General features: G+C 43.8%; 1 protein-coding gene across 1 annotated transcript; it reads right to left on the bottom strand.

Annotated features, from left to right (window-relative positions):
• Positions 1-844: 844 nt before the first annotated feature.
• On the bottom strand, positions 845-11,549 carry LOC120111463 (ethylene-responsive transcription factor ERF107-like). The gene is made up of 3 exons (XM_088723332.2): positions 10,729-11,549; positions 978-1,080; positions 845-865 (listed from the first exon to the last, which is right to left on the bottom strand). Exons 1-3 carry the CDS (start codon positions 11,508-11,510, stop codon positions 845-847), a joined length of 906 nt encoding a protein of 301 aa, XP_088579458.1. The 5' UTR covers positions 11,511-11,549.
• Between the last annotated feature and the right edge of the window lie 3,142 nt (positions 11,550-14,691).

The raw sequence follows: 14,691 nt of genomic DNA, 5'->3' as shown, positions 1-14,691 counted from the left end.
TTAGTCCCACATCCGCTAGTAGCGGAAATGTTCTGTGCCTTAAATGGGGGTGGAAATCCTTTTCTCTCGAGGGCCCTTTTGTGGGACAAAACCGTGAGGGCACCAGTCTCCCCCCGTCGGCGCTGGACGCGCGGGCCGAAGCGCCCAAAGCGGACAATACCTCGGGAGGAATGCAGTACTCTTTCTCTGCTAGCTTAATGTGGGCTATGCTGTTGTGTGAGGCTCCGGCCAAAAGCCGTCCCTGCAACAGATCCCATTCAAATTATGAAAATAAATTTCCTGAATATCCAGAAGAAAGGATCAGCATAGGTTCCTCAAGATACAGAAGCAAGAACAAAATATCAAGGACATGGTTTGGAGGAAATAGTCACAAGATCCCGTAACAGGAGGCAATCCACAATTGAACTGTCCTGATTGCAATTGTAGAGGAGGAAAAAAAAATCTGGAAACCTGTCTTTTGATATGATAAATGCGAAGTTACACATTACCCCAATCAGAAACTATTAGAACGACAGGCATGATGGAAACATCAATAAAATGAGTGGGTCTTCTGTAAGACCTTACTATTCAGCACACTATCCAGTTTGTGGGATCGAAGTTCAGAATTTACTTTCTCATTAAATAGTAAATCATGTGATATGGCATTTTTTATTATATGCTACATCATTGCCTATGGCCATTTCTTATTTTTTATTTTTTGGTACAACGACAGCTCATATACAACGTGTGTGGATGCAGTCAATAAAATCAGAAAATAGTAGCTCCTTAAAAGGGCTCTGACAAGAAGCTTTGGTTTTCCCATACAAAGCTACCGGAGTAGTGTCCAGCAAAGAAAACAACCCAATTAGTCGCACCATTTGCCTTCCTGGAAATATGCATGGCCATATAGAAGTCACACTCTTTCATGAGTCTGCGGATGTCGTAGAGCATCGGCCTTCACTTCGCAGTGCCTCTCCGATCCTGATTCATTCGATCACCGTAGCCGAGTCATCCTTGAGGGAGAGACGATCAGTCATGCCGAAGATGTGCTCATTCCTTACTCCATAAGCATCAAAACGAGCAGCCATGTTCTTGGAACCTCTGTTCCCCAAATTCGCAGCAACCATCAGCACATTGTACATACCATACAATCCCAGAAATTGTACGCGTTTCGATCACTGACACTAGATGTGCAAGAGAATGCCGTGAATTATATAAATATATGGCATTATGAAAGGACCATTCCCTGTATATGTTTCATGTCCGGGAGATGACCGTGGAGGCGGAGTCGTCGAGCTCGCCGGCGACGATTGCGAGCCAGCCGGCCTCCTCTACGAGGCCTCGCTCCGCGTCCTTGTCGTTCTCTCCGGCCGGCGGTGGGGCGACTCCCATCGCCTATACGACGGGGGAGGAGAGGAGAGCTGCTTCGCGTCGGTCCTCGGGACGAATCTTTGCTTGCGTCTGCTCTTGGGTTGCCGCAGCTGCCCCGCTATTTCAGGTGAGGTTGGGTGGCCTGCGTGGGACCGTCTCCGTGCCACCGCCGCTTAGATGGATCTGGGAACATTGGCTCAGCCCAGCTCACACGGCCCATTTAAATCAAGTCTAGTAAACCATTCGGGCTTCTTCAAACTTCAGTCCTAAATGGAGCTTTTCTTTCTTTTTTGTTGCTGCATGTACATCTCTCTAATCACTAGGAAAGGACTATGCAAGTGAACACAAGCACTGTACTTCTTTTTTAATTAGGCTATTGTAAATTAAAATGTTCATGCGAACAGATACAAATATGCGACGTTGGGCTTAGTCAACTTGTTGACAGGGAGTGTTTATAATTTAGGGCAACAAAAACACCCTCACAGCTTTTGCAGCACTTTCTGAGAGCTTTAATTATAATATATTGCAACATGGATGAGTATTGAGTTAGCTTATACATTACAGACATGGGTCCCACTTTTTTCTCAAAGCAGAGATAAACTAAACCAGCAGGGCCGTGGGCATCAACTTCAGCAAGGCAAATCAAGGAAAATTATAGACATATTAGAAGGCAGGAGACCTCTTGTCATAATAAAAATTAAAATGGCTGTCGTCAAGGACTTATGTGAACACCAATTCTTATATAATAATTCTTATGAACTTAGCCCTCTCAATAAGAATGATATTTTCCATCTTAAGGATGCTCTAGCTGGTATCACAAGGCAAGAGGCATGTCAATTAGTACCATGTAAGTCAAATTTGAAGATGTCGATCTGAACATTTGTCACTTTTGGGTATTTTTGGTGCCTTCATCTAAGTTGCTAAGTATCGCACATGCTTAACAGTGGCCAAATTTTTTTTTATAAATCCTTCTTTTGTTTCAAAACTTTTATTTCCATAGAAGACTTCCATTTAGGTTAAATATCATTGTCGAACTTTTCAATGATTCCGATCTTCTTCACCTTTTCTGAAATTTCGGTGGCATAGCAAGTCTCATTGATTCAAATCATCTCCTATACATTCTAAAGTGCTTTGGCGATGATGTGGGAATTCACCTATGCATATGAAACTTGAAATTTCTATAAAAATAAACAATATTTGGAATTCCTAAGTGCACTCAAATATGGGTTTGGTATCATAATTGATCTACAACCTAAATTCAACAGCAATATATCAGATGTAGACATTACAAATTTGTCAAATCAACAAGAAGTTGAACAACTCATGTAGTCCCATCAGTTTCTTTCCGAATCTGAGAATTAATATAGAGCCAAATTTTAAGGGTTGACTAATACTGTTTTGTCTTGTTTGATTTGTGTGCGCGCGCGCGCGTTTTCCACATAATTTAAATATACACATGTATACTTCATCGTTCATTTATCATTTCCTCATGTGGCAAACAAATGGTTTGTGTCGGAGGTGGAGGGGGGCCATACCCTTTAGTCTCATACTGCTTGAGTACTCAAGCAGAAAGAATCGTGCTTATAAAGGATTTCCATTCCTTTTTCCTCGCAAGGTGCCTTTTGGACAAAGCCGTGAGGGAGGTTTGAAACCATTCCAAAGCGGACAATACCTCGCACAGGGACACAATCCCTTTTCTGCTCTAACAGATGGGGTGCCCCGAAGGTGCGTGGACCTTCCCACCATGACCCCGCACAAATCCTTCCTATTAGGGGGACTAGTGATGGGGTGGAGGGGGGCCATACCCTTTGGTCCCATACTGTTTGAGTAGTGGAAAGAATTGTACTTATAAGGGGTCTCCATTCTCTTTCCTTTGCGAAGCGCCTTTTGGACAAAGCCTGAGGAAGGCTTGAAACCATCCCAAAGCGGACATAGGGACACGACCCCTTTTCCTGCTCTAGCAGTTTGCATGGGCTAACTTCTATTTGAGGTGGATTAGGCCGAGCGAACATCAAAAAATGGCCTATGTATAACTTCTTGGTCTAAGACTAAATTAAAAACCAAACTGAGACATGGCTCGAATGGATTACTTAAATTGACTTGTGAAGTAGTGGTGCTGGATCAACTTGCATGCACCTGGAGGAGAAAATCACCGAAGCACAACAAAAGTAACACCATAACATCTTGATATGTCTATGTAGACTAGTCCTGCATTGATGTGGTCTGTGATTCACACCATATTTAGGGTGCTTCTATATATGCCGGAAATTTATATATGTCATTATATATGCAATGGTTAGAAGAAATCATCGATCGTTATCATCGATCTTAGTTAGTCCATATTTATTCTCTCCTCTTAAACATTGCCTCCTGAGCTGGTTCTTTGGACATTTTTCATGGCCACCAATGTTTTTAGGGAAGCTAATCAGCCGGCTAATGATTTAGCCAGGATTTGCTGACGATGTAGTTTTTCATCCTGCTTCCACTTTGCCACTGCAAATAAAAACTCTAACAATAGCTGAAATGGATGCAGTTCACTTCCCTCGATTGTAACTTCTCTTCATGTACTTTCCTTTTGGGGTCTTTGACCCCCCTTTATGTAGGCTAAAGTTATCTTGAGCGTCATGAAGGTGGGCCACGCTTGAAATAGCCTTTGCGAGGCCAAATCACCCATCCTGAACGTCTGATTTAGTTCAGGTGGAGTACTTCAGATGTCTATTTTGGACCTCGCAGGTATGAATTTGGAGTGTTTTTTCAAGTTTTTCCAGACTAGCTAGTTGTCGCATGGCATTGCTAAGTGGAGAAACGATAGGTCTTCCTGTTTATTACCTTTTCCATTGTTGTTGTTAACCCCTTCAAGAATTGATCCACGAGAGATTGGTTAAAAACCAACAGTAATTTTTTCTCATTCTTCCACGTCAGTAACTTTTATTAGAGTCAGATCCAGCATCTAAAACTAAAAGCTACAAAAGCTGCCGCCTATAAAGACCACATGAAAAGTAACTACACCAGCCTTCATGACTTCATGTAAAAAAAAAATAAATAATTAAATTCAAACTTGACCAGTCCCCTCTAACTCAAACAGAACGGAAAGCAAGGCAACACGAGTCAAACAAACAGGCAGTGGACCGCGGCCCCCCCCTCTCTCTCTCTCTCTCTCTCTCTCTCTCTATCCCCCATGGTTTTCCTCCAAGGGAAGGCATGCTCTGTAAGCCGCTCATCCAATCCCAAACCCGAGGACAAGCCTTTATTTACTGGCACGGTACGTCCAAATGCCATAAGGAAGATAGCCAGAGAGGGAGAGGGAGAGAGAGAGAGAGGGGTGCCTGCTCGCCTTCCTGCACCCACTCTTTTCCAACAACTCCCCCAGCTTTTTATCAGCGAACGGACAAAGGTTATTTATAGAGGGGTGGGGAACGGATTCCAAGGAGAGGTTCGTTCTGGGGTTCCGGGCGAGGGGGGAGAAAACAGACCAAGAGAGAAAGGACGTCCTGTTTGAACGCTGTTACGTTTTGTAGGAGGCATCAATAGACAAATAGAGGTGGCACAAATAAACAAAGCATACTAATACCGCAGCATATACTAATACCGCTGCATATTATCATTATTATACTATACAATATTATATTGAGGTACTAGTGCAGCGAGTTTGAACGGTATAGAGTTGGTGGCGAGAGAAAGAGAACTGAGGTTTACGTGTTTGTTGGGTTGTGATCGCTGTGGCTGGCCTTGGGATGGATGGATAGATGGATTGATGGGAGGGTGGTGGGGGTTGGAAAGGAGGCTGCGTTTCCGAGGAGAAGAGCCAGTGCTCGCTGCCTGGGCCGCTTGGAGAAGCGGAGCACGTAGCGTCTTCTCTCCTTTGTCCGTCCGTCCTCTCACTCGCTCCCCAGAAGCACCGCAGATAGATAGATAGAGAGAGATAGAGAGAGTGGCGAGGGTGGCAGCACGTATCCCGGGCAAACCGCAGCACATGCGGGGAAGGAGAGGGACATGGCGGGCTGGGAGTCAAAGGACGCGGTCGATGGCCAACGGGGTTCGCTCGTCGACGTTCCATCAAACAGTGCTTGGAACGGAGATTCCCGATGGCATTAACAAGCTCCGCCTGTTGCTGAACAGCGGCGCTGTAGAGAGATGGGGACTTTGACATTGGTTTTTGGCACCCCCGAAGGAGAGAGAGCTGTTACCATTCGGACTGAGGGGATGGATGATGGGCCACGTCTACTATTTGCCTGCTAGACTAGCTATATATGCCCTTGACTATTTGAATGCTGCCGCTGGTGAAACTTTGAACTCGACCACGTTCAAAGTATCATAAAATGACGTGACTCAATTTTCTATCTTAACCAAAGAAATTAATATAGATATATGTTCGTGCATGCATGCATCCACACATGCATGTACACATGCATACATGAATGTTCGTATACATTTGAACGTGGCTCAGCCATAGTGGTTGTGTGATAGGAGTTCTTTTAGCAACTACCGTCCAATGCTTTCTCCAGATTTATGGCGAGTTAGAGTTACTTTCTGATAGGAGTTGATGGGAGGCAAAATGGGCCGCCGTATTCCGGCATGGATCGAGTCACCTAACTCCGGCCAAGCAAACCTCAAAACCAAGTAGCTAGGCTGAAGAGCTCCTTCGACCGCGAGCGATGACCTCGATCAGAGCCAAGCTGACCTCGGCCTTGCCAAGAGCCCGGCAGACCTCAGCCCCGCCAAGAGCCAGAACCAGCTTCGGATCCTACTGAAGACAGAGCCGATATCGGATCCTACTGAAGACCGAATCGATCTCGGCCAGAGACCCGGCCGACCTCGGACCCCGCTAAGGGCCGAGCCGACCCGCCAAGTATATGCCGAGGGCCAACCCTGCCACACCTGCCAAGGGCCATACCCTTCCACATCTGCCAAGAGTCGAGCCCTGCCACATCGGTTAAGGGCCATACCTACTAGAAGCCATACTCTGCCACACCTGGCCAAGACCATTCCCTCCCATGATGAGGATGATCTATATGGCAGCCACTTGGTCGCCCTCGTGAGGACTATAAATAGGCCACACCAACAACACTTATAGATTTTTTCTTCTTTCCTACCAAAAAGACTCTCCAAAAACTTCACTAACTTAGCCATCGGAGGACCTTCGCCGAGATCCCGATGAAGACTTTGTGCAGATCTTCAGGAGCGCAGGAGGTAGCTCCCCTTCTCCATCCCGGCCGACGACTTCTCGTCCTCTTCCGGCGTGGTCACCCTCATGCCAGATTTCAACCACAGGAGGAGTAAATTGTTAGTTTTCTTAATATATACCCTAGCGATTACACCGGATCCATGTCATTCGCCCATTGCTTATTTGCTCAACAAAAATTCGATGCCAATAATAATTACAAGAAAAATGATTACAACTTGTAGATTATGGTCCTGTGATATATCAATTGAGCATCTGTGTTTGCAATTCGAAATGTATTAATCCGTCCCAGCAAATTCAATAGCACATGAATATAACAATCTTTTTTTGGAAAATATATTTGGTCATAGGAATTTATGGCAACATCACGTCACTAATCAAAGGAACATAATTATGCGTTAATATGCTAACAAAAAACTGCGATGCCATTAACTATAAAAAAACATAGAGATGCCATAGAATTGTATATATCGGCTGCAAATAGATTAATATTGAACAAGGGACAATAATTTCAAGATGTGTTCATAAAGATCAGAAAGACAAACGAAACTGATGGAAGATAAATGTGGATAACTAGTGCGTGCCAACTGGTTGAGTCAGCAAAATATTTGGTAGACACAGGAGATCGAAAATTGCCCAACGGCGAGCAGCGGCGGAAACAGAAGGGAACAGCTGCAAAAGTCCACAGTTCCTTAAGGATCCTGTAAGCAAGTAGATTCAGATTGTCATTTAGCTTCAATTTCTTCAGTCTCACAAGTGGGTCCGCATGTTTTAGTCAATCTACTAACTGCCCATATATACACACACATATACACAACACACACACATACATACATATACATACATACATACATACATACATACATACATACATACATACATACATACATATATATATATATATGTATATATGTATATATACATATATGTATATATATGTATATATATGTATATATGTATATATATATATACAAACACGCGCGCGCGCATACGCATACATAATATAGGTGAACTAGACCAATTTGTCAGTCAGATTTGGTCAACTTTTCACCAGACAGTGGTGATCCAATATTTACCAAGGAGGATCTTTGGACTTGATGTGGATCATTTAGGCCACTATAGATAAGGCTAGATAGAGTACATAAGCAAGATCCACCATATCGAAAAATCGAATAAAAAGTCAAACTTCAGAAGGCTATAATTTAGTCATACAACATCCAATTAGGATGATTTTTTTAAGAAAAAAATCGGTCAACTTTTTGAGATCAATGCTATGACGTCGCCATTTACAGAATGGTGCCCCTAGCGATTGGACCAAAATTCTATCATTTGATGTTTAAAATGAATCGGTCAAATTTAAAGTTTTCTTTTTAGGTAAGACTTTGACCGGATATATTTTTCAATTTAAAAAGAACAGACGGAGCAGCAGAAAGAAAGAGTTGATGTAGAAGCCTACCTCTTAAAGAATTTTATTTTTTTCGAGTTTATTTGTACTATTTTAGTAAAAAGTTTCTTAGTAGAATTAGGAAGAGAAAGTTAGTCTGAATTGTGTAAGGACAGACCTCACCATTTTAAATAGAGGTTGTGTACCTTAGTTTTAAATCATCAATAAAAGAAAAGAGGATTTAAGCCGTACTTTTGCAATTCTTCCATCTTCTTCTTTTTATTTTTGAGAAATTCGAGTTGGCGGGTTGAAAAAAATCTTTTATCTTTCTGATCGGACCAGACATCAATAATCTAAGCTATTGGATACGATCCACTACCTCGAATCCGCTTACAAACAAAATATCGTATGATTTGGAGACTCCTTGACATGCATTGAGTGCGCAAAAAATGGTCTATTTAAATAACATGAAACAATGTATATTTTTGACCACCCCATGTATAGGCTAGACTTCTCCAGATCATGTAATTTTTAGTGTACAAGCATTTTAAAGGTATTAGGTCACATCCAATAGATCAGTCATTGATATTGGACATCCATTGTTCAGTCAGGACTGATCGAATTCGACTTGAAATCTAGTTGAGAGGAACCCGGTTTAGCTTTCTTTTCTCTCTTTATATATGTATAGTAGATGAATATTGTAAGATAGATATGTAAATTTCAACCCATGTATTAGTATATTCCTTTTTTTTCTTAGAGTGTTCTCATGTATATAGGCAAAAATTTTAAACTTTATATAGTGAACCGGAGTTGCCGTTGGACCAATCATTCACTAAGGCCGCATCCTTGCAGATGCCAGGTTCATTTTAGCAAGGAGATGGAGGCTAGCTAGAAATTATTATTTTGATTCCTTGACTCTGTACGTATAAGTATCCAAGATCTCCTAGGTAAACAATAAATTTAGAAAACACATGCTTATACAGGTTCTCATATACTTCTCTTGTTTAAGCTTTAGTATCTTAGCGAGGTTAAGTATCCAAATTCAATCCAATTCACAAACATCATAATAGGTTAATCAGCTCCAAAATAATCCATATTGTAATGCCCCTTGATCCACATAGGTTACACTTTGGGTCTACTCTGATAGTACTTGTTGTGGTTCAAATCTGGCCTGAGGGTGACCATGTCGGAGGAGTCGGAGGAACTGTCGGAGTGCGGATGATGACGAGGAGAGCCCCCCTCCCGCAACGGACCGAGGTACTTGCACAAAGCCTCACCGGAGTTTCCGGTGAGGGCTCTCCAACAATCAAGCTAGAGTGAAGCTTGATAGGTCTAGTCAAGAAGTCCCCTCAATATTACATGTCAGTCCTTTTTATAGTTCCGATTAGGGTACTCAAGTAGCGGAGGTATGGCCCGTTCCCATCATGAGGGAGAGTGGCGCGCAACCAGAGCTTGCTTGTGGTATGCGGTGGAGTCCGTTGTTGGGAATGGTAAGGCGTTGACAGTCGTAGCAGGGCATGGCCGGAGTAGCATGGCGCTGTTCTTGGACTGTCGTGGGCCAGCTAGCAAAGCATGGCGTAGTGGTGCTGCGATGTATGGCCACGTATGAGGGCGTGGGCATGCACATAGGTGTGGCTATCGGCAAGGCCGAACTCATTGAGAGGTCGTATCACGCATTTGGCAAGGTCGGCCTGACGGGTGCCGAGATGTGTCCGGCGAAGTGCTCCGAGCTCAGGGGTCGAGGCGTGTAATTGGAGAGGGTGCTCCGAGTTTGGCCGGGGCGCGTCGGCGAATATCTGAGGCTGAAGGAGCTTTCGGCGAAGTTCGAGGTCGGGTTGATTCTAGGCCGGACTAAGAACTCGTCTAGTCGGCGTTGGTGTCTGTTAGGCTGAAACTGAGGTGGCCCTTTTATTATGGGCTGGACGATCCATTTTACCCCCCATCAGTACTTGTAATGATCTAGGACCTTACCCAAAATATTTAGCTATAAGATTATTTTGATTTCTTGATCCCGTATAAGTATTCAAGATCTTTTCAATGCCTAATTGATATGAGTGCAAGCATATATCCGCATAGATCCTCACATACTTTTTTAGTTTAAGGCCTAGTATGCTTACCATAATGAGAGTTTAAATCCAATCAAATGTAATTAAAAGTACCATGATTAACCCACAAAGAGTAGACGTTATAGTATCACTCAGTCTAGATAGACCATGGCCTAGGTCTACTTTGTTACAGGTTGTAAACGACTTAGGACTTAATCCAAGAGAGCTAGCTAGAAGTTATTATTTAGATTTTTGACCCCTGGGTTGTTATGTTTGATTGTGTGGTAAATTGCTGATGCTTGTATAGTGAATTTGTTTCCTCAATTATTCGAAGTTGATTTACCAAGATATACCAAAAGATGCAAGGCTTATGGTTGGAACAAAAGTCTTTTGTATTTTGAAAAAATGTCTACTAGGCAAAAATAATAGAAGATATGCTTAAAGGTCTAAAAAAAAAAAAATCATCTCTTAGGCCCATCACAGAGCATAGACACTACAAGAAAAAGGAGCTTTGGCGACGCTTTTTGAGGCTTTTACCGACGCTTATAAGCGTCGGTAATTTTCTTCCCGACGCTTTTAAAAGCGTCACCAAAGCGTCGGCTATGTCGGAGTGGAAAAAAATTTACTGACGCGGTTGAAAAGCGTCGCTAAAGGTTATTTTTAGCGACGCTTTTAAGCGTCGTCATAAATTGTTTTTATGGAAAAAAAATATAAAAATACCCAAGAAAACCTTGCTGTCCCCTGTAAAAAAAAAAAGAAAAAAGAACGGTTTCCTCGTTGCAGAGGAACTCCTCGCTGCACGCCCGTTCCAAATCGACGGCGTCAAGGGGCAAACCGACGGAATATTCTCCTCCGCAGACTCCTCCATCTCCGGAGACCTCTCCTTCTTGATCGGCCTCATCTCACCTTCCTTCGCCTCCTCCGCCGCGGCCGGCGCCCTCTTCCTCTTCCCCGCCGTCGCGAGCGGCGGTGGAGGGGGCGGGATGCAGCGGCCGGAGCTGCCGATCTCGTTGGGGAAGTTGAGGATCGCCTTGCAGCCGCGCATCTGGAAAGCGGCGCGGTCGTAGGCCTTCGCGGCCTCGACGGCGGTGTCGAAAGTCCCGAGCCATATCCTGGATCCCCGCCGGTTGGGATCCCGGATCTCCGCCGCGAACTTCCCCCACGGCCGCTGCCGCACCCCCCGGTACCGCCGCCCGTCGTTGTGCTCCGCCGGCCCTACGGCTGCTGCCGCCTCCGTCCACTCGATCTCGAACTTTCGGACCGGGGGTAGGGAGATGGTGAGCGACGGGAGGCAGAGGTCGGAGGCCTGCTGCGAGTCGCCGCCGAACCGGATCATGGGGTCGACCGGCTCGGCGAAGCGGTAAGCTTCCAGCACTCCGTAGGGATCGATGCGGCCACTGCCGGAGAAGGGCTGGGTGGTGTCAAGGTAGTCGGAGACGGCGATGCCGTGGGGGGCGGAGGGCGGGGGAAGAGGGGAGAGGGGTAGGTCTCCGAGGAGATGCTCGCGGATCAGGTCGAGGGTGGAGTCATCGTCGACGATGGACGCCATGATAAGAATCCGGCAAAGCAAAAAGAGAGATAAGATAGAAGAGCCAATATTGATAAAAAGAGATTTGTAAGGGAGGGGGTTTGAGGGATCGGGAGAGGGGAGGGGATTGACACGGTGCTTCTCTGCTCTCCTTGCTCATCTCGGCTAGCTTCTACTTGTTTCTTCTTGGAGAAAGCGGGCAAAAACAAGCACAATACCCCGCATTTGAAGTTTTCTTCCGCTCGAGGATCAAGCTCTTCAGAGTCCTTACACTTGCAGAGGAACTCCATTTTCAGGCAGCTTCATGCCGGGACTTCTAAGAATGTTGAACTCATCTGATGGCGCAGAAGATCTCCCCTCACCACAAGACTTGTGGATCGCTGGCGAGCCAAGGAGTGGAAAGCAGGGTGGGGCTGTTTGTGCTGGAATTCTCCATTTCTTGAAGCTCTTCGTTGCAGCTGAACCAGATTGTGGCGACGAGAACGCTGAAATAGGAAGACTGCAGCTGATAACTTTAGGCTTTCGGAGCAGCGGCAGAGTCAGTGGTGATTGTGGCAGATGATCTCCCACCTTTGCAGGGGGAGGGGGCGAGCGGCGGAGAGAGAAGGGGAGGGGGGCGCCGTTGGGAGGAAAAATATCGGGAGGAATTTGCAGGGAGGAGGGGATAATGGCCTCCGACGACGCTTTCTAAAGCGTCGTTGGGAGGAAAAATTAAAAAAAAAATGATTTTTGCTTCCGCCGACGCTTAAAAGCGTCGGCCCAAGCCACGGGTTGCGACGACGCTTATAAGCGTCGGCGGAAGCCAGACTTCCAAAAAAATTACCGACGCTTCTACTTAGCGTCGGCAGACAAAAGTCGGGAAAGCTCCTTCTTCTTGTAGTGAGATGCACCTGTTTTAGCAACTATACCTGTTTAAAAAATCTTATGATTTAGATTATCCAGTGTAGCAAGATATAATTAGTGATCCACCTTTTTTATAGAAAAAACTGATCAACTATCTTTGGTTATTACTAAATCCATATTAATGGTCTTTTAGATGATATCACCTACTTGTGATATGCCAATCACATTCATTTGGCGCAGCACATCTGTGAACAATGTGAGATGCAATAAATGCTTGATAATAGAACAAGAGCAAAAGATGTGCATCAATGATAAATTTCTATAAGATTTCAGATACATGCTTAAGAATAAACATATATGACGGGCCATAGCAAATGAAAGATTGATGTCACATGCAATTAGTGACATTTACATCTATTATTCTTTGAGTGCGTTCTACAAATCATAAAAATGAAAATATGATGTGAGATCATAAGATGTGAGTTCTACACAGAGTCATTTAATCGCCTGCAAAAATATTGTTCATGGATGGGTGATGTGAAAGTTTATGGGATGCAAAGTAGTACTCGTAGGAATTTATAATGCCTAGGTGTGTCATGTCGCAATTCTAATTACCTTCTTTAAATCGTTTTGGCATTTGATTCATAATTAGGGCAAAGACATTAATGTTGCATGTGTCTCGCCTTGGATTATTTCACCAGCTGGCCCAAGTTTTCCCAGCTAGCTTGCAACGCCACACAACATGTCAGGTGGCCGTTTCTCATGCTGTGGGGGCCTCCAATGAAATTAATGTACCACTTAACTTGCATTCTTTCTACTACATGCATTTCACCCATACGGTCACGTAGTTCTGGCATCCTTTTTCATGACTACACATCACCAACCTTTATGAGGCCACCACTTTTCTTGGATTGGAACCTTTTTAACTCACCACCATGGCAACCCCTTCTTAAATTCTGGTACTGCATGGCCCCTGGAACCCTTACACCACCATGCCACCCCCATTAAACCTGCCCCATTAATGAAAAGCCTTGGTCACCAGCATGACAGAGCCAGGCCAACCTAATTGACACCATCACGCACTAAGAACTTTCAAAATTCAGGTGGCTAAAAAGAATAAAAAGAATGCCCTCCTTGAATCCCCACAAGAACTAGAAGGCCATAGAGATAGCAAAAATATTTGACCTCTCCCAACCACTCACCTCATCGTCTCACTTGCTTATCTCATCTTTGATAAAGCTCTAGTTTATGCACCACTTTCTTTCCCTCTTTTTTTTTTTTCTTTTTTTATAAGATAGATAGAACATACACGTCAAGTATGAATATATTTAATAAATTCAGAAAATAAAATATCTGAGTGAGTCCAAAAATATTTTACAGAATGCTCCCTCATATACAAAATAACCTAATCCACAGCAATGTTCAGGTTGATATGCTTAATCTCATTTGACTCTAAATCCAGCCCATCTCATCTGACTCCAAATTTATTTGATTACCGTAGTTGTCGCCCTCGTAGTCTGTATTAAAATACCGGCCCGTTTATGCATCGTTCTCATTGCCTTTCCTCGAATTGGTCCATTCAAATATTCGGCGGTTGGATGGAGAAATAGGATGATGATGGTGATCAGACGGCTGAGGAAGTTGGCGTGACCACTGGCGATTTATTGGCGAGGAATTGGAGGGCCGTAGGTAGTAAAGTCGTAGACCTGACCTGACGCCTATCTGTCGGTGTCGCGACCATCTTGGAATCCCCGTCGACGTAAAAAAGGTCGCGGTAAACGAGGGGCTTCTCTCCCTTCGTAGACTTTGGTTTCTTTGGTTTATATTTGTTTTAGTATTTCTTTGTTACGTGACTGTATTGGGGGAGGGATTAAAACATCAAACAAAAACACAGAGTTATGAGAGGTGGGCACTGATGGAGATTCTTCATTGATAATAGTTTATGATTTCAAGTTATGGATTTGCGCTAATTTGTATAAGTAGACGGGATCTGCTATTCAGTCCACTGTTTTGGACCTGACCTGATAAGAGACGATGGTTGAAACCCATTTTTGTAGTTTGAATTAGAGATAAAGATCACTCTATGATAATATTATTTTGCCGAATGGGATTTTTTCAAGAATATTTTTGTTGAATAGCATTGATAAATGCGAGAAAACATGAAAATTTTGGCGTGGCATGATCGAACTTTTAACTTTATAATTTATCTATTATTTTTCTTCCGCTACCTAGAACACGCAAACTCGAAAATTCAAAAAGCAGGTGATCAATAATTGGCATGATCTTTCTGCCTACTTCAGTAGTAAAGAGATGATAGCATAATTTATGAGATAATTCATGCCAGTGTCATGGTTCAATA

This window comes from Phoenix dactylifera, chromosome 6 (assembly GCF_051530095.1).
Source record: "Phoenix dactylifera cultivar Ajwa chromosome 6, Ajwa_hap1_PhDact_Kaust_v1.1, whole genome shotgun sequence".
Lineage (NCBI taxonomy): Eukaryota > Viridiplantae > Streptophyta > Magnoliopsida > Arecales > Arecaceae > Phoenix > Phoenix dactylifera.
This window is presented reverse-complemented; position numbering and strand designations above follow the sequence as displayed.

What these genes read in the sequence shown, in the direction of transcription:
- LOC120111463 (XM_088723332.2), bottom strand. Translation starts at nt 11,510, where the DNA reads ATGGCGTCCATCGTCGACGATGACTCCACCCTCGACCTGATCCGCGAG. An exon ending in TCCTCTGCAACGAGGAAACC is followed by an intron (nt 1,081 to 10,728) that starts GTTCTTTTTTCT and finishes TTTGGGGAACAG; the next exon opens with AGGTTCCAAGAACATGGCTG. An exon ending in TCAAGGATGACTCGGCTACG is followed by an intron (nt 866 to 977) that starts GTGATCGAATGA and finishes GCATATTTCCAG; the next exon opens with GAAGGCAAATGGTGCGACTA.